Raw genomic sequence first — 18,868 nt, forward strand, 5'->3', positions numbered from 1 at the left:
GGCCACACCACCCTGGAATTAATCTAATCAAAGGTATTGCCCACAGTTGGGAGGGTCACATCTCTATGGAAACAACCTAATCCAAAGATTCTAACCTAATCAAAACTAGTATTCTGGCCCCACAAGATTTCATTAAAGAACATGGTGTTTTGAGGGACACAATACATCCAAACCAGGACAGGGTGGGAGGGGGGATGGAACTATACATAACCAGAATTTTGTATGCTATTGAAGTTAAGAGTATCAATTCAAAGTTGATTGTTACAAATCCCAAAGTAATGACAAAAGAAATAACTTTTTTACAAAATACAGAAAAGGAAATGGGGAAGGATGCAAAATGGCACACCAGAAAAAAAATCAATTGAACACAAAAGGAGGTAGTAATGGAGGAAATGAAGGGGAAAAAAAGATGTAAAACATATAGGAAAAAAAAACAAACAAAAATAGCAGAAGTCTGTATCAATAATCACTTTAGAAATGTATTAAACTTACCAATTAAAATGCAGAGACTGGCAGAATGGGCTTAAAAAAATATGAACCAACTATACGCTATCTAAAGAAGACTCACAAAAATAGTGGAAAGTAGAAAGATGGAAAAGATCATGCAACAGAAAGCACAAGAGAGCTAGAGTGGGCTATACTATTATGGATAAAACAGACTTTAAGTCCAAAGTTACAAGAGAAAAAGAAGAATACTGCATATTGATAACTCAATAAAATTAAAAATATATAAAATTATAAACATATACACACCTCACAAAGTGCCTCAAATATATAAAGCAAAAAATTGGCAGAATTCAAAGGAGAAATATAGTTCTGCAATAACAGAAGACATTAATATTCCACTTTAATAACAGACGGGATATTACAAAGAATAACTGTGTGATTAGAGGGTTGGAGTCCTGAGCCATGTGACATCAGCATGACCTCTAGAGAGGGGAGGGGGGCTAGAGATAGAGTTTCACCAGGTGGGCAATGATGCAATCAATCATGCCTCTAATAATAAAACTCCAATAAAAACTCCAAACACTTAAAATAACAACAATGATAATAATAAATGGAACAAGGCAAAAGATCAATAAGGAAATAGAGGACTTGAATAATACTATAAACTAACTAGAACAGACATATACAGAAAGAGCACTCCACCCAAAAGGAGAATAAACATTTTTCTCAAATGCACATGGGACATTCTCCAGGATAAAACATGTCACGTCACAAAAAAAGTCTCAACAGATTCAAAAAGATTAAAATCATAAAAAGCATCTTCTCTGACCACAAAGAAATGAAACCAGAAATCGAAACAGAAAGAAAACTGGAAAATACACAACTATGTAGAAATTAAACAACACACTCTTAAACAACCAAATCAGTCAGTGAAGAAATCACAAAGGGAAATAGAAAATACTTTGAGACTGACCAAAACTTACAGGATGCAGTGAAGACAGTACTCAGAGGGAAATTTGTAGCTCTAAATGTCTACATTAAAAAAGAACTCAAATCAATAACCCAACTTTTCACCTTAAGGAACCAGAAGAGGAACAAATTAAACAAAAAACAGAAAGAAGAAAATTTTAAAGATTCTGAGTAGAGAAAAATGAGCCTAAAAAAAAAAAAAATTGAGAGGATCAACAAAATCAAAAGTTGGTTATTTGAAAAGATCAACAAAATTGACCAACTTAGACAAACTGACAAAGAAAAAAAGGGAAGGGTCAAATTACTAAAATCAGAAATGAAAGTGGGGACATTATTACCAACCTTACAAAAATAAAAAAGAGTAAAGAAATCCAATGAACAATTGTACACCAACAAACTATATAACCTAGATGAAATGGACAAATTCCTTGAAACACACAAACTACCAAAACTGACTCAGAAGAAATAAAAAATCTGCAAACAGTTATAACAAGTAAAAAGATTGTATCCATAATGACAAACCTCTCAAAAAGGAAAAGCCCAGGCCCAGATGACTTCATTGATGAATTCTATCACACATTTAAAGAATAATTAACACCAACCCTCCAACTTTTCCAAAAGAGTCAAAGAGGAAATAATTCTTTACCACATTCTAGGAAGCCGGCATTACCCTGATATCAAAGGCAGGCAAAGATATCACAAGAAAAGAAAATGACAGATCAACAGCCCTTAAAAATACTAATGAAGAAATATGCAACAAAATATTAGCAAGTCAAATTCAGGAGCATATTAAAAGGATTTTAAAACCATGACCAAGTAATATTTACACATACGTTCAACATATGAAAATCACATTAAGAGAATGAAGGATTGGCCCAAACCAATCTATAGATTCAAAGCAATCCCTAGAAAAATTCCAATAGTTTTTTTTTGCAGACATGGAAAAGCTGATTCTAAAATTAATAAGAAATGTCAAGAGGCTCCGAATAGACAAAACAATTTTGAAAAAGAAGAACAAAATTAGGGGACTCACACCTCCAGATTTTAAAACTTACTACAAAGCTATGGAAATACAAATAGTGTGGTCCTGGTAAAAGAACAGACATATAGACCAATGAAACAGAACTGAAAGTCCAGAAATAAATCCATACATCATGGTCAACTGTTTTTTAACGTAAGTGAAAACTATTCAATGGGGAAAGAGTAGTGCACTCTACAAATGGTGCTGGAACAACTGGATATCCATATGCAAAAGAATGAAGTTGTTAAGTTGAACCCCTATCTCATAACACACCAAAAAAATTAACACAAAATGGATCAAAATGTAAGAGCTAAATGTATAAAACTCTTAGAAGATAACATAGGGCCAAATCTTCATGACCCTGGATTTGGCAATGTATTCTTAGATATGACACTAAAACACAAACAACAAAAGAAAAAAATAGATAAATTGGACTTTATCAGTATTAAAAACTTTTCTGCATCAAGAAATTGAAAAGACAACCTACAGAATGGGAGAAAATATTTACAAATCATATTTCTGATAAGGGTCTAGTATACAGAATATATTAAGAACAACCAAAAGACAGACAACTCACTTACAGAATATATTAAGAACAACCAAAAGACAGACAACTCACTTTAAAAATTGGCAAAGGGCTCAAATAGACATTTCTTCAAAGATATTACAAATAGCCAACAAGCAAACAAGATGATCAATATAATTAGTCATTAGGGAAGTATAAATCAAGACCACAAGATACCAAGATAGCAAGAATCAAAACAATGGAAAATAAGTGTGTGAAGAAACTAGAACTTTCATACACTGCTGGTGGAAATGTAAAATGGTGCAACCACTGTTTCCTCAAAAAGTTAAACACAGAATTATCATATGTATGACCCAGCAATTTTACCCCTAGCATGAAAAAACTAAAAACAGGTATTCAAACCAATACCTGTATGTTCATAGCAACACTATTCACAATAGCCAAAAGGGGGACACAACCCAAATGACCAAAAGATGAATAAACAGTTTGTGACACACATATATATACATACACATACATATACAAATAATATTTTCAGCCATAAAAATGAAAGCACTGATAAGTGCCATAATGTGAATGAACCTCAAAAACATTATGCTAAGTGAAAGAAGCCAAACACAAAAGGTCACCTAACGTTTGACCAAATACAAAGAGACAGAAAGCAGATTAATAGATGCCAGAGTCTTTGGGGGAGAGGTGGAGAGTTACTGCTAAATGGATACGGGTATCCTTTGGGTTAATGAAAACATTCTGTAATGAGATTGTGCCGATGGTTGTACAACATAATGAATGTATAAAATGTCACTAATGGTAAATTTTGTTTTGTGGATTATACTACAGTAAAAAAAAAATTTTTTTTCTTTGAACTTTGTTGTGTATTTGAAAATTTTCATAACAAAATGTTGGGGAAAACATATGTATCATTACTGTTTAAAGCACATAAAGAACTTTGTTTACCACAGGAAAAAGTTCCATGAAGCAAAATGGAGGCGCTTAGGGGAAAAAAGACAAGCAGAAGAGTAAAGTGAAAAGCAATGATCAGTAAATACATATCTGTGTATCCCTTAATAAGTATCAGGGACACTGAATAAAACAGAGAGGGTTCCTAAATTCATGGAGTTTGCAAAATGGAAGAGAGTATGTAAGAAGAGGTTTATATTTTTTGGTGATGTGAAAGGTGGTAAATCTTGCTGCCCACCACGTTTTAAAAGAGTCTGTCCTAGCAGCTCTCTGGAATCCAGGAAGCTGCTAATAACATTAGGCCACAAGAATTTTGAAACCAAAATTTGAAGAAGCCCAGACTTCACACATTCACCTGCTATCCCAGCCCTTCACAAACGGTGCAATCAGCTTCCAGCCATTAAAAACAGTCAATGACAAGTTCTGAAATGGGAAACAAAAATTTGGGAAGAGAAAAAAGAGGGAAAGTCAGGTTATTTTTCTCTCAATTCCCCAAATTCTCTTGGTTGAAGCTAAGAATTAAGTGCGAAAGATATTCTTGAAGGACAAAAAACTAAAAATTAAGTTGCCTCCTAGGTATTTCTCAAATGATTTGAAAACTTATGTTTGCACAAAAACTTGCACCTGAATGTTTATAACAGCTTTATTCATAATTGCCCAAAATTGGAAGCAACCAAGATGTCCTTTAACAGGTGAATGGATAAATTGTGGTATATCCATACAATGGAATTTTAGTCAGCAATAAAAAGCAATGAGCTCTCATACCACAAAAAGACACAGGAGGAACCTTCACTGAATACTGCTAAGAAAAAAAAGCCAGTCTGAAAAAGCAACTATATTCCAACTATATGATAACATTCTGGAAGACACAAAACTACAGACAGTAAAAAGGTCAGTGGTTGACAGGGGGAGGAAGGAAGGGTATGGAGAGGTGGAACACAGGACATTTTTAGGGCAGTAAAACCATTCTCTAACTACCAATACATGCCATTATGCATTTATCAAAACCCACAGAACTGTATATAACTGTACAATGCAAAGAGTGAATGAACTCAATGTAAATTATGTGAACTTTAGTTAATAATGTATCAGTATTGGTTCATGAACTGCAACAAATGTATCACATTAATGAAAAATGTTAGTAACAGGAGGATGTTAAAATGGGAACTGTGTACTCTGCACAATTTTTCTATCAATCTAAAAGTACTCAAAGTAGATTTAAAAATTGCTGCCATACACACATAACTATCAGTATGAAATTACCTCATTTATCAGTATCATTATGGGTTAAGGTGTCCCACAAATTTAACATTAAGTTTTAACCTACTGAAGCATTAAACTTAGGTTGGGGGGGGTGGGTAACAGATGGAAACTGGCAAAATGTGGATAAATTTGAAACTGGGTAATGAGTACATGACATTCACTATCCATTCTTTCTACTACTGGGTATGTTTGAAAAATTCCACTTATAACTTTTTCTTTAAGATTCACCTAGGAAACAAAAATTTATAATCACCCATTTCTGTTTCCTCACCTATAAAATGAGAATGATATGTAAGTCACAAGAACATTTTTGTGAATTTTTTATTCAACTATTTGTTCCTATAGTGCATGTCCCCAAAATGCCATGATTTTGCCTTTATGTTTTTGCTTTTAATCTCTAATATATAACAATTGCTACTTTCTCTGCCATTAGTAAGGCTGGCAGTCCCAGTTCCCCTTATTGTTATAATTTGTCTAGGACAGCAAATAGTTAATCAGAACTGTAAAATAAGAGTAAGCTACCTTCCAGTGACAGCCTGAGCAAAGACTCCTAAAACGAACCAGAGATTCCATTATTCTGGTCACATTCTGGATAGCTAACATCCATTTATTCAGCAACCATTAGCCACCTACTATACTGGAGATCAATGTTTTTCACACTGATGATCTTGAAATTTTAGTAGACTGTAAAATTAATTAGGTCACAACCAGTGTTTTATTGTAACAAAACTGAAAACATTACAGTGCACGGCACATGGTATGGACTAGTATGTTCATGACATTTTTTTCTTACATTTATGTGAGTGTACTAAATCACACTGTCAATCATATTACTCACTGTGGGCTGCAGTCAAAAAAGTTTGAAAGGTTCTGTGCTAGGCAATATGTTAGACTGAGTTACCAAATAAATGACCTGTAGATAAACAGTTATTACTAAACAAATGTAAATGTTTCTATAACTTACCATGATTTAGTCATATTGAAAAATAATATGGAATTTGCCAAAATAACAACTTCAGATACAATTCTAGATTTTCTTCAGATTAATAAAGAAAACATTTCATTATGCAATTTATGTATTCATCAAATATTTGTTGAAATAGAGTCGAGAGGCTATCCTAGAGGTACTCTTAACGCAAGCTCCAGCTAGATATTCCAAATGCCCACAGTACGCCAAGCCCTAATCAATAGTAGTCCTGAAAATACTAAAGAATTCCTAGGTCCCAATCTGAGACTCTATAAAAGTTTCACTCACTGCATTTACATTTCAGAAACGTAAATCCCCCAGAGTACTCCTATGCCAAGCAAGTCCCAAAACTCAGAGGAATCAGCCTCTCCAAGAACATCAACCAGATGCGTCCCTCTTCCCAATAATGTCGACAACCTTTTCAATATGAACAAGTTTGCCTGGTCACTGCCCAGATATCTCTGAAGCTTGAGAAAGTGATCAAACAAGATAGAGAGGGGTAGCAACTGACAAGAAAGGATTTAACAAAGGATTATGAATACCGAATCTTTATATAACTTTTTTTTTTAGTTTCTAGGGTACTAGAATAACTATAAGGAAATATCTGACATGGTGGAATTGTAACATATAACATGCTTCGAAATTTGCTCTATAGCTACTTGTTAAATAATACTTTGAAAGTTATCACTTTGTTCAATACATACTATGTGTCAGGCCCTGGGAATACATGGTAAAACAGACATGCCCCTGTCTTCATGGGGCTTACAGGTTACTGGGAAGGCAGAGGAAAAAAACAAGTAAATAACTATAAAAATGTTTTTAAATGGGGTAAATGCTCTGAATAACACAATTGTGCTAGAAATTAAAGGGGAGGGGTGCAAATAAGCAGAAGATGGATGTATTTCAGATCGAATGAATACTCAAGAAAGACCTTCCTGAGGCGCCTAAGATCCTGATAGTAAGTCCTGGCTAGAGTGAGGGCAGGAACAGTCCAAGTAGAGGAGCAAGGAGAACACACCTGTTGGTGAGGCAGGCAGGAACCAAGTCATAGAATTTCTAAGTTGGGAGTGAATTTGATTTTAGCATAAGAGCTACGGGAAACCAGTGACAAATGGAAGGAAAAACTCCAACACGTCAAGGATAATGCCTACCTAATTTTCTGAACAGCAATTCTCAAACTTTTGGCCTCAAAATTGTTGAGAACCACCACCACCCCCACAAAAAAAAGTTTTTGTTAATGTAGATTATATTTATTGATATTTACCACAAAAGAAATTAAAACAAAATTTTTTTAAAAAGAGTACTCAAGCACACATTCCATTAGCCATCAGTGCAATGATGTCTTCACATGTCATTAGGCCTCTGGAAAACTCCACTGTACACTAGTTAAAGAAGGAGAGTGAAAAATGCAAAAAAATGTCTTAGTATCATTAATGAAAATAGTTTTGAACCAGGGGTCCCTGGACTATACTTGGAGAACCAGTGCTCTAAAACACATAATTTTAATCACTGCAAAGTAATCCAGCAGGGTAAACCAAATATTTTCAAAATTTAACCAGAAAATCTCAACTCAAACATGCAGACAATCATGTTTCAACTAAAAGGGCAGAAAAATGGCATAATCCAAATCATACTGCCAGAAGCGCCACTCCTGCAATTTAGTGTCTGTAATCTGATATTTGGGCCAAATATAGGTATAAACACTACTAAAGAATATCTCTGGAGTATACACTAGAATGATTTTTAAATGTCTCCAAAGTGACAACTAATATCCTCAAATGCTTTTCTTTTGTTGTGCATACTTTACCATCTAAGAGTCTCCTTTACCAGAGTTTTCAAAATAGAAAAAAAGTCATTTTCAAGTATCAGCTGTTTTTCCATATTAAAAAAAGTCTAAGTCAACAAAACTTTATTTTACCAGAAAGTGATTTTACCTGAAATGTCTGAGATATACGTCCTATGAATATCATTTACGCTTGCAAAGCAAGAGAAACTACCCAAAGGAGCAGACTCGGTATCCACACCTTTTTTGTCCCTCTGTAAAATACTGATAAGGAAACACTAACAGATTTTTATTAGACAGTGAGTTAATACAAAAATAGACGAATTGGTTGACATTATTTTTTAAAAATTCTTTCTTTCCAGAATGCTGTGCTGTTATACATTCCTTCACAAGGGTAAACTTTTAAATTTTGTCTTTGAAATCGGGTTGAAATCAATCAAACTGTCGCCATAAGCCAACACTCTTAAATCACCCAATCTGTAGCGATCATCCCCGCTATCCCTAAATGACACTTTAAGAGATGGGGCGCTCTCCTCTCCCTAGCATCTAGGGCCAGTTACATCTCTTAATACTCGCCAACACTTAAAATGGCCCTAACACCTTACGCAGACTCGAAAGTAGGGGAGAAGACATAGAAGTTCAAGGGTAACTACGATCTGCACAGCGGAGAAGAGGAAAAGCAAGAAGCGGAGTGACAATAGAGTGAAGGTGGGAAAGAGAACGGAATGAGCCAGACACAAAGAGTCTGAGCCAGGGACAGCCCCCTTCTTCTTCGAGTCGGAAAGGCCCTCCTCCCTGGCATCCCTGCCCCTCCACAATTCCTGTCCCTTCTCATCCCGGGCGGGGCGATTTCACGTACCTCCAGTTCCAGCTCCTCCGCCTGCTCCCAGGGAGGCCGCCATGGCTTTTGCTGGGATTGGCCTTCAACCTCGCCCCACCAAACCAGTTGGCGGGCTGAAGGGCCTGGTCGAGGGACCAGGGAAGAGTGGAAAAGGACAGGGGAAGGAAGGGGATTGTGTGCGAGGAATGGGTGGGAGGGGGAGGAGAGAGGAGAGACCGGGCGGCTTGATGTCCACACCGGCCCCTTATCCTCCGCAGGAAAAAAACAACAAACTATTTCAACATGGCCGCTGGTTTGGCTCCCGCCCCCGCCGCGATGCACCCTGGGAAAATGGAGGTCTGGAGGCGGGCGGGCGCGCCCCCGCGCGCTCAGAAGGCCTGATATGCAACCGCCAGGGGCAGGGAAACGGGTGAGCTCCAGGGGTTGTGAGGCTTACAAGGGTCTTTCCCACCCCACCCAAGGCCCCAGGAACTCGAGTCCGTTTCCAAGTGAGGGAGGGCGAACTTGGAAGAGAAAAAAAAAAATAGGCGAAAAAATTCGTGTTCGATATCGGACTGTTTTCGCTCGGCTCCCGAATAATAAAGAAGGGAACTTTTGAAGAACGGGAGTGAGGCTGTTGCTGGCCGTAGTTCATTCAGAGGTTCTGTCGTAAACCGCTTTGCAGCAGTTGGTGCTGAGCTTTACGGCTGGTATTTCTACCGCTAGAAGTGGGAGAAAGTAGGCCTTGGGTTTTGCAGTAGAGTACGATACACCTAGTTTCTGTTTTTCAATAGTAGGTGGGAAGGTTGATATGGAAATAACTATGGTCATGGATGTCGAATATGTGTAATGAAAGAGAGGAAAGGGAGCTAACAATTCATGAGGACGTATTTCCTCAAACTGGGATTGGTGGATCACTCACATCGGAATTAACAGGCATGCATATTAATAAAGCAAAATTCCTTACCGTGCCCGCAGAGATTTAATGGGTGTCAGCCGGAAGCCTGTGTATTAAAGGAGTTCCTTAGTTGATTCTACAGTGCACTGAATGAGCACTGACTGTTTCTGCACTTTTTAATCCCTGAGGATAAAATGGGAGCAAGACACATTTTTAAGGAAAAAGAAAGGTTAGAAAATGAGAAATTAAAGGACGCAAAGGAAAAGGTACTGGATGGTAAGACAGAGTGACGGAAAGGATCATTTTGGAGATAGTGTCCAAAGGAGGCTTCCCTGAGTTGTTGGCTGTGTAACTATAATTAGGCTTTTAGTATACAGAAGGCCAAATACTGATTCAATAACAATAACAGGATTATGGAGAAAGGAAAGGGTTGTTTTAGGTAGAGAAGGCTAAGCACAGACTCAGAGTTACCAAATGGCTTGATACGATTTGAGAACTGCGAGCAATATATGTGGCCATTAGAGTATAAGATGAGAAAGGTGCTCAGTAAGCACTAAAGCTGGAAAGGTGTGCAAGGACAAGAATGCATTAAGAACTTTTGGACATTTTTCTGAAGCTAAAGGAGCATGGAAAGGTTTATGTTTTAGAAAGATGAATCTGACAATGATGTAGAGGATAACCAGCATGAAGAGGTATGAAGTTGAAAGTATGGATACAGTAAGCAGTTGCAACAGTCTGTGCAAGGAGAAGGATTAGTGGATGAAACAAGTATAATGAAATATTAATGGGAGAATCTTGGTGCCAAAAGAATGTTTACTTTAAAATTCTTTCAACTTTTATATATGTTTCAAATTTTTCATAATAAAATGTCAGGAAAAAATACACTTTCCTGTATCAACAACTAAGGTAAATAATATACTCATCTAAAGAAAATAATAAAAACCAAAAGTAAAAGAAAAAAATCTTTCTTTTAATTCAGCCATGGGAAATCACTGCAAAAACAAGACCTTTGAAAGCAACCTCATTGAATAACTAAATCACCAGCAGAAAGCACATTAACACATCCAGACTTAAATGACTTCAACCCCTAATCTCTTTTCATTATTTTTTGAACTGTGGAGAATGGAATGACTCAGAGGATGTTTTTCAGGATGGTTTCAGTGGTGATCTTGAGGAGGATGTTTAAAAAAAAAATTCACAAAGATGGAACCATCTTATATAGATAGATTTTTGTGGCCATATTATACATGAGGAAAGACATCTATCTCAGTTATAAACCACCTGTGGTAGATTGAATTATGCCCCCTACAAAGATGCTCAAGTCCTAATCCCTGGTCCTCTGGGGGTGGACTCGTTTGTAAATAGGTTCTTTGAAGATCCTGTTGGAAGAGGCTGAATTAAATCAGGGTGGGCCTAAATCCAATGTGACTGACTTCCTTATAAACAGGAAATATGAATGCAGTCAGTCAGTGGAAATCAGGGGAGAAGACAAAAGACAGATTGCCATCTATGGAGTCAGAGATTTGACAGCAGCACAGACTCCAGATGTGAAGGCCCAGGGCCAGGGGACGCCCCCGCCCCCTCCTCCATTACTGAGATAACACGCAGCTGCCTACAAGACAAGGCATTGGCCCCTCCCCCCAGCATTAAAACTTCCCTCCCCTATTAACTGTTAGTAACCAAATCTTGGGAGACCTTGTTGTAACCAAATCTCGTGAGAAACTCTGTTGTCACAAACCTTTATATGCACCACCACCACCACCCCTTGGCATGTCCCCCCCCCCCCCCCCCCCGCAGAATGGCAGAACACTGACTTTATTCTCCTAACCCACCACCATTGGGAAAAATTGTCTACTCTTTTTTAAGTCCCTAATTAAACTCATGGGTAACACTGTGCCAGGCGTGTCCTTTGGTCTTAGCGCTAATCTGGGTTGGAACACCAGAGAAAGCCGGATCCTGTCAATACCTTGATTTCTAAAACTGAGAAAATAATTCTACTTGTTGAAAGCCAACCAATTCTGTGGTCTTTGTCACCTAAAACTGATCTTCTCTAGGACAAGAGCCTCTATACTTTTTTTAATCAAATACCCATTGGAAAACTTTTGAGCATTTGAAGACTTATTGATAAATTACAATAAGGTTCAACAAACCCCTTTTGCTTCTCTATGGACAAAGTTCACTTTGGCTTAACTTTATTAACGGTTGCCTGGAAACCTGATAAAGATGACATGTTGACTGTGTTACAAAGCAACACTGTTTGGGGGTAAAAATGACCTTGAGTTGGTACATTGCTTCTGGCTTCAGAGGACTGAATTTCTTTAAACACCTGAAAGCTGTACCTTTAGGGTTCCTTAAGTGTAATGTGTTCCTTGTTGAGACCTAAAAGCTACACTTATGGAACAGTTATGAGAAATATTGAAACCCAAGGATCAGGGCTTCTAATACAGGGAAGCTCCCACACCCTCATAATCTTGCAACTGAGTTGCATTTGAGGAACCAAAGAGTAAAGCTCTTGCGTATTTGTATGGACTGCTGTGAGGAACCCTGCTGATGGACTGCTGATGGTACCCTGTTGGCATTGTGTTTTCTCTTCTATATCCTCTAAGCAAAGCTGCTGCCAAGTGTGGTAACGTGTAACTGTATATGCCTAGTTAAACTTAAGAACACCTCCTAGTGAGCACTCCATTGCATATATATCTTACTGAAAGTCTTAAAAGATTACATTCTACTTTTAGATTAAAATGAATACAGAAGACTTCCTCTTCTGGCAATATAATGGACTGGAAATCCTAGGGACCCTCCCAATACAAAACAGATACTGCCAGAAACATTTGTTTTGTTGTATTGCTGGTTTTAGTAGTTAAAGGAAAACTTCAAGGAGTCAGAGAAGAAAAAATCTGAGACAATACCGGAGCAATAAGTAATGAGCATATGAGAAGGGCAGGATTTCCCTGAGGGAAGGTACTCATGGTAGCACTGATATTAGGAAACAAATTCTCGGACCTGTATTGAAGTGAGAGAATCTGAAATGAGACTCCTAAATTAAGCCAGAAAACCTAGAAAGGCTTCCTCAAATTATGCTCCCAAGTTTTTCAGTTTAAGGTGACAAATGTGAATTAACAAAGCCCATAAAACACACAAGGAAAGAAACCACCATAAGTGAGAGTCAGAAAAATACAAATGATATTTTGACACCCTCCCAAAAAAGTCAGATATTAAAATCATAAGAAAAAAAATATATTAAATGTTGAGGGAATAAAAGATGAAAATGAGAAACCAAGGAGAGACTATCCACAGTGACCGAACAGTTCTTCCTTTTCCCTTTTCTTCCCACCCTTCCCTTCTTAAACAATTTAGTCCTAAAGCTTTTATGTGGAGCAGAACAAATAATGGTGTGGAGGGGAGGTGGGGAGGCGGAAGAGCTGTGGTGGCCCAGATCAGAGCCCAACCATCTTACAGTCCAAGCCCTGTAAGCTGGCTGCCCAACACGGGGTGTCCCAGCTCAACCAGAGCAAGGACTATGTGGATCGGCAGACTCGGGTGGAGAGTTGAAGCCTGAGCTGAATAAGGAGGCCATCCACACATGGGAACAGCCCAACATGGAGAGTCACAACCTGTGACCGTTACTAGAACAGTTGCTGGCAACAATCTATGACTGTTACTAGAACCTGTGAGCCTGTTCCCAGAGCATGGGAAATCAGAGCTCACCTAGGGTAATAAGGGGATCTGCATGAAAGAAAGGGTGGCTGCAGAGGAAGGATATTGGTTATAAACAGGGAAATTGATCAAAAACATAATGTATTAAGAATAATGCTAGTTACATTTCTCACTGTCAGAAAAGAAAGTCACATCTATGAAGGAAAAAAGAACAACTAGAATTAACCCTGTGGTACTTTATCTGAATAGATGGAATCAGGGTGATCTTAGAATTTTTAATAAATGTACTATAAAAGCGCTTCTACATGCAAATATATGTGCGTATACCTATATATGTATATATCTATACTCTGTGTGTGTGTGTGTGTGTGTGTGTTCCCTAGTCCTGTCTGCTGAGAGGGTCTGGAGGACCAGAATGGGAATGAAAGGTTTAAAAATTGGATGGGTCAAATGAGAATGTCAAGTACATGTAGAATTGAAATTCGAGGAGAGAATAAAGAGAATTTAGAAGAGGGAAAATTTGAAAAGATAATTCCTGAGAATTTTTAAGAACTGTGAAAAATGTAAATCCTCAGATAAAGAAGCATAGAAAACATCAAGGACATGTGATGAAATCAAAAATTCTATTTAAAAAGTTCTTAAAAGCAACAAAAGAGAAACTTTCACCTCTGAACATGACAGAGTAACTGGAAAGAACTTCACCTTACAACGTAGCTTGAAAACTGGACAAAATATTTGAAAAAAAAACTTTTTCAGACATTTTTTGATGACAGTATAGGACTGTGATCATTGAGAGAAAGGAAACAAATGAAATAGTATTATGATCATCCAGTTTTCTGCCTGGGAACACTTTCTGGACCACAAGGAAGGATGGGGGAACTCAAATAAAATTCACAGTTTCAATGGCTTTAGGAGAAAGAGATCAGAATTTGAAGATGCTAAGGTGACTGGCATTTGTGGGATGCAGAACTGGAGAAAATGGGATATGTAGAGAAAGAGCTTGAAAAACCAACATAAAGACACATTGAAAATGTTGCCATAAAGGGAAACTCCATGAGTATCCCAACAAGATCACTGTTCTGGATTGCTAATGCTGCCATTATGCTAAACACCAGAAATGGATTGGCTTTTATAAAGGAGGTTTATATGGTTACAAATTTACAGTTTGAAGGCCATAAAAGTGTCCAAATTAAGGCATCAACAAAAGTATACCTTCAACAAAGGAAGGCCAATGTCATCTGGAAACCTCTGTTAGCTGGGATGTCATGTGGCTGGCATCTGCTGATCCCAGGTTGTGTTCCAGCTCCTCCCTCAGCTCCTATGCATTCTTCAAAATGTTGCTCTTGGGGTGTTTTGTCATCTCTTAGTTTCTCCAGAGCAAAGTGTCAGCAAAAGTTTGCTTTCAGTGGCCATCTCCAAAATGTCTCTCTTGGCTGTTCTGAGGTCCTTCTGTTTATGAGCTCTTTTATAGGACTCCAGTGATTAAATCAAGATTCACTCTGAATGGGCGGTGTCCATACTTCCATAGAAATAATCCAATCAAATGTTTCACTCACAGTTGATTGAGTCACATCTCCATGGAAACACTTGATCAAAGGATTCCAACCTACTCAACACTAATATGTCAAGATTGCATCAAAGAACATGTCATTTTGGGGGACATAATACATCCAAACTGGCACAATAATCCTAAAAGCTCTAAGGTGAACAATTCTCAGAGTTCACATAGTAGGGATGGGAGACATTTGAATTTCAACCACCAAGAATAGAAAGACCTGGTTGAACACACAGGGCATTCAGTAGAGATCCTGAAGAGTCATACAGTAGTACTATGAATAAACTACCCCTAGATAAAGTTTACAATACCCCTAACAACGCTCAAAACAACCCTTGAATGGAATATGTTGATCAGCAAGTAATTTAAAGGCTTGCCAGAACAAAGTCCAATATTTTTTAAAGGAAGACAACCAAACTTCAGCACTCAATAAATAAAATTTGCAATGTCCAGCACCCAATCAAAAATTACAGGTGAGACCTGATCCAGATGACAGAGGGAGATGCTTCAAGGCTTCATCCCCCTGTAGAGGCTTTGAACAACCAGCAAGAACTGATGGAAATATCTTTCTAAAAGCTCCAGAAAATAGTTACGAATTGCAGTAACAGAGAAAGCACAAAATCAAGATAAAGGCCACTTAAAAGTGATGGGATCTCATAGCACTTTTGACTGACCCCCACCTCATCCTCTCACTGGCTTGGCTTGGAGCCAGTCCTCACTCCCTGTGCAGATCCCTGGTCTCAGTTCTGGAGGGATAGGAGTAACCGTTGTGTGCATACTAGGAGTATATATGTCTGGCCCAATCTGTCTGATGATGGCCTGAGAGACTCATTGTCCCAGAACATGCCATGCATGTAGAAGGAGGCTCACAGAGCTCTCCTACAGAATGCTGTCGGAGAACAGTCATGTTGTGCCTGGGGCAAGGGATTGCTGGTTGGAGGACATGCAGTGGAGTGCCTAGACCATAAGGAAACTGCTCCCTAGAGAACAGGGGACCTTCACATCCACGTATACGGTCCTAGGTCCACATGTGTATGCCCAAGACAAGAGGCATGAGTAGAAAGGATCAGGTAGGTCCCTACCCTATGGCCTAGACCTAGGCTGCAATCTCATTGTATGGAAAAGCTCTAAAGTAGAGTATATCCACTGGTCAATCTTCAAAAACTGGGGAACTGGTTTTCTTTTCATTCTTCTTCTTTTTTTTTAGTTAACTCCTGGCATTCAATGCAAGACCTGTCATAACACTAGCTGGATAAAGCTTAAGGAACAGACACCTCAGAGTTTAAATTCCAGTGACAATACTTTAAAATGTCCAGGTTTTAACAAAAGATTACAAAACACACAAAGAATCAGAAAGGAATGGCCTAGGCAAAGGAGAAAATTAAAGCTTTAGAAACCATCAGTGAGGAGGACTAGACTTGGGACATCCCACACAAAGATTAAAAGAAACGGTCCTACCTGACTCCCAGGGGTGTAAATCTCCCTGGCAATGCTGGATATGACTCCTGGGGATGAATCTGGACCTGGCAGCATGGGATTGAGAACATCTTCTTGACCAAAAAGGGGAAGCAAAATGAAACGAAATAAAGCCTCAGTGGCTGAGAGATTTCAAATGGAGTCAAGAGGTCACTCTAGAGGACATTCTTACACACTATATAGATAATACTTTTTAGGTTTTAATGTATTGGAATAGCTAGAAGTAAATACCTGAAACTGCCAAACTCCAACCCAGTAGCCTTTTCTCTTGAAGATGATTGTATGACAATGTAGCTTACAAGGGGTGACAGTGTGATTGTGAAAACCTTGTGGATCACACTCCCTTTATCCAGTGTGTGGATGGATGAGTAGAAAAATGGGGACAAAAACTAAATGAAAAATAGGGTGGGATGAGGGGGTGGTTGGGGTGTTCTTTTTTTACTTTTATTTTTTATTTTTATTCTGATTCTTTTTGGTGCAAGGAAAATGTTCAAAAATAGATTGGAGTGATGAATGTATAACTATATGATGGTACTGTGAACAGTTGATTGTACACCATAGATGATTGTAAGGTATATGACTATAACTCAATAAAACTGAGTTTAATTTCTTTAAGAAAAGAAGAAATGGTCCTAAATATTCTCAAAGAGCTAAAGGAAAACATGGACAAAGAACTAAAGGAAATCAGGAAATTATAGATGAACACAAAGAGACTATTGATGGGGGGGTGGAAATTATGGAAAGGAACCAAACAGAGCTGAGGGTCACAGTAACAAAAATTTAAAATTCTCTATAGATGTTTGTGTTGGTATGGAGCTATGTACTCCAGAACAATATACGTTCTTAAGATTTGTTCCATTCCTGTTGGTGTGAACTCTTATAAATAGGACCTTTTGGTGGGGTAACTAGTTAAAGTTTGGTCCAGCGGAGTCCAGATGAGTCTTAATCCTATTACTAAAGGCCTAATAGTGAAGGTCACAGAGAGAGACAAGGTCAGAGAGAGCAGCCAGAAGTTGAATGTCAATGGAACCCAGAAGAGAAGGGAAAAGTCAGAAAGGGCTGCAATGTGCACTGCCATGTGACAGAAAAAGCCACAGACCAACCATCACCAGCAACCAGTCCCAGAACTCTATGGTCTTCTGGAAGAAATCATCACCTTGATGATGCCTTGATTTGGACTTCTAGCCTCAAAACCAATAAATTCCCATGGCTTAAGCCAATCCATTGCAAGGTATTTGCTTTAGCAATGAGGAAACTAAAACAGAGTTCAACAGCAGGTTGGAGCTGGCAGAGAAAAGAGTCAGTGAACTTGAAGATAAAACAATAGAAATCATCTAGTCAGAGGACAAAAAGAAACAAAAAAAAAAATGAAGAAAGAATGAAGAAAAGTGAACAGAGTCTGATGAACCTATGAGACACCATCAAATAAAAAAAAGTATACTTTGAGGGAGCCCCAAAAGGAGAAGAAACAGAAAGGGGCAGAGAGAATTCAAAGAAATAATGACTGAAAACTTCCCAAATTTAATGAAAACCTTAGTATACACATCAAAGATCTTCAAAGAATTCCAAGCAGGATAAACCCAAATAGACTCACACTATGCCATGTTACAAACAAACTGTCAAATGCCAAAGATAGGGAATGCTGAAAGCCACGAGGGAGAAGCAATCTATCACATTCAAGAAAGGCTCAATAAGATTAAGTGCCAATTTCTCATTGGAAATCATAGAGGCAAGAAAGTAGTGGGAAGACATATTTTAAGTACTGAAAACAAAACGTTACCACCAAAAATTCTGTATCTGGCAAAACTGTCTTTCAAAAACAAGGGAGGACAAACTGTAGATCTGACCCTGAAAGGCTCCCTGCAGTAGGAGAAAATATGGTATTTAAAAACCCCTTCACCTGAACTCTTCTATCTACTAATGAAAACTCAGCTTATATATTGTTAAGCCTCTCAGCAATCCAGTTTAATGCCTACATGTGCCTTTAATTCTTGTTTAAAAAAAGTGTGTATAACTGTTTCAATAACACATTAACTAAAGTGTTTTGAGTATTTAGCATTATTCTAACAAGTTTAATTTTAATAGTAATTGTATGTTGTAGAATGTTTGCTTGAAAACAGTTTCCAAAATTATTTCGGTAACTTAAATATGAAACGTATAAAGAATGTTTTTTTATTAAAAGGAAAAAGAGCTGCTGTAGGAGGAGGCGGGACAAGATGGCAGACTGGTGAGCTGTATGTTTTAGTTACTCCCCCAGGAAAGTAGGTAGAAAGCCAGGAACTGCGTGGACTGGACACCACAGAGCAATCTGACTTTGGGCATACTTCATACAACACTCATGAAAATGTGGAACTGCTGAGATCAGCGAAATCTGTAAGTTTTTGCGGCCAGGGGACCCACGCCTCTCCCTGCCAGGCTCAGTCCCGTGGGAGGAGGGGCTGTCAGCTCCGAGAAGGAGAAGGGAGAACTGCAGTGGCAGCCCTTATCGGAAACTCATTCTACTGATCCAAACTCCAACCATAGATA

The 18,868-nt window shown here is 38.1% G+C and overlaps 1 protein-coding gene across 1 annotated transcript in view; it reads right to left on the bottom strand.

The window, feature by feature from the left end:
• The window catches only part of RBM33 (RNA binding motif protein 33), a 216,345-nt gene extending 207,275 nt beyond the window's left edge, over positions 1–9,070 (bottom strand). The window contains 1 exon segment of the mRNA XM_037835742.1: positions 8,796–9,070. Coding sequence (XP_037691670.1) covers positions 8,796–8,838 — 43 coding nt within the window. The 5' untranslated portion in view covers positions 8,839–9,070.
• Positions 9,071–18,868: the final 9,798 nt, after the last annotated feature.

Source organism: Choloepus didactylus, chromosome 5 (genome assembly GCF_015220235.1).
Source record: "Choloepus didactylus isolate mChoDid1 chromosome 5, mChoDid1.pri, whole genome shotgun sequence".
In the NCBI taxonomy this organism is placed as follows: Eukaryota; Metazoa; Chordata; class Mammalia; order Pilosa; family Megalonychidae; genus Choloepus; species Choloepus didactylus.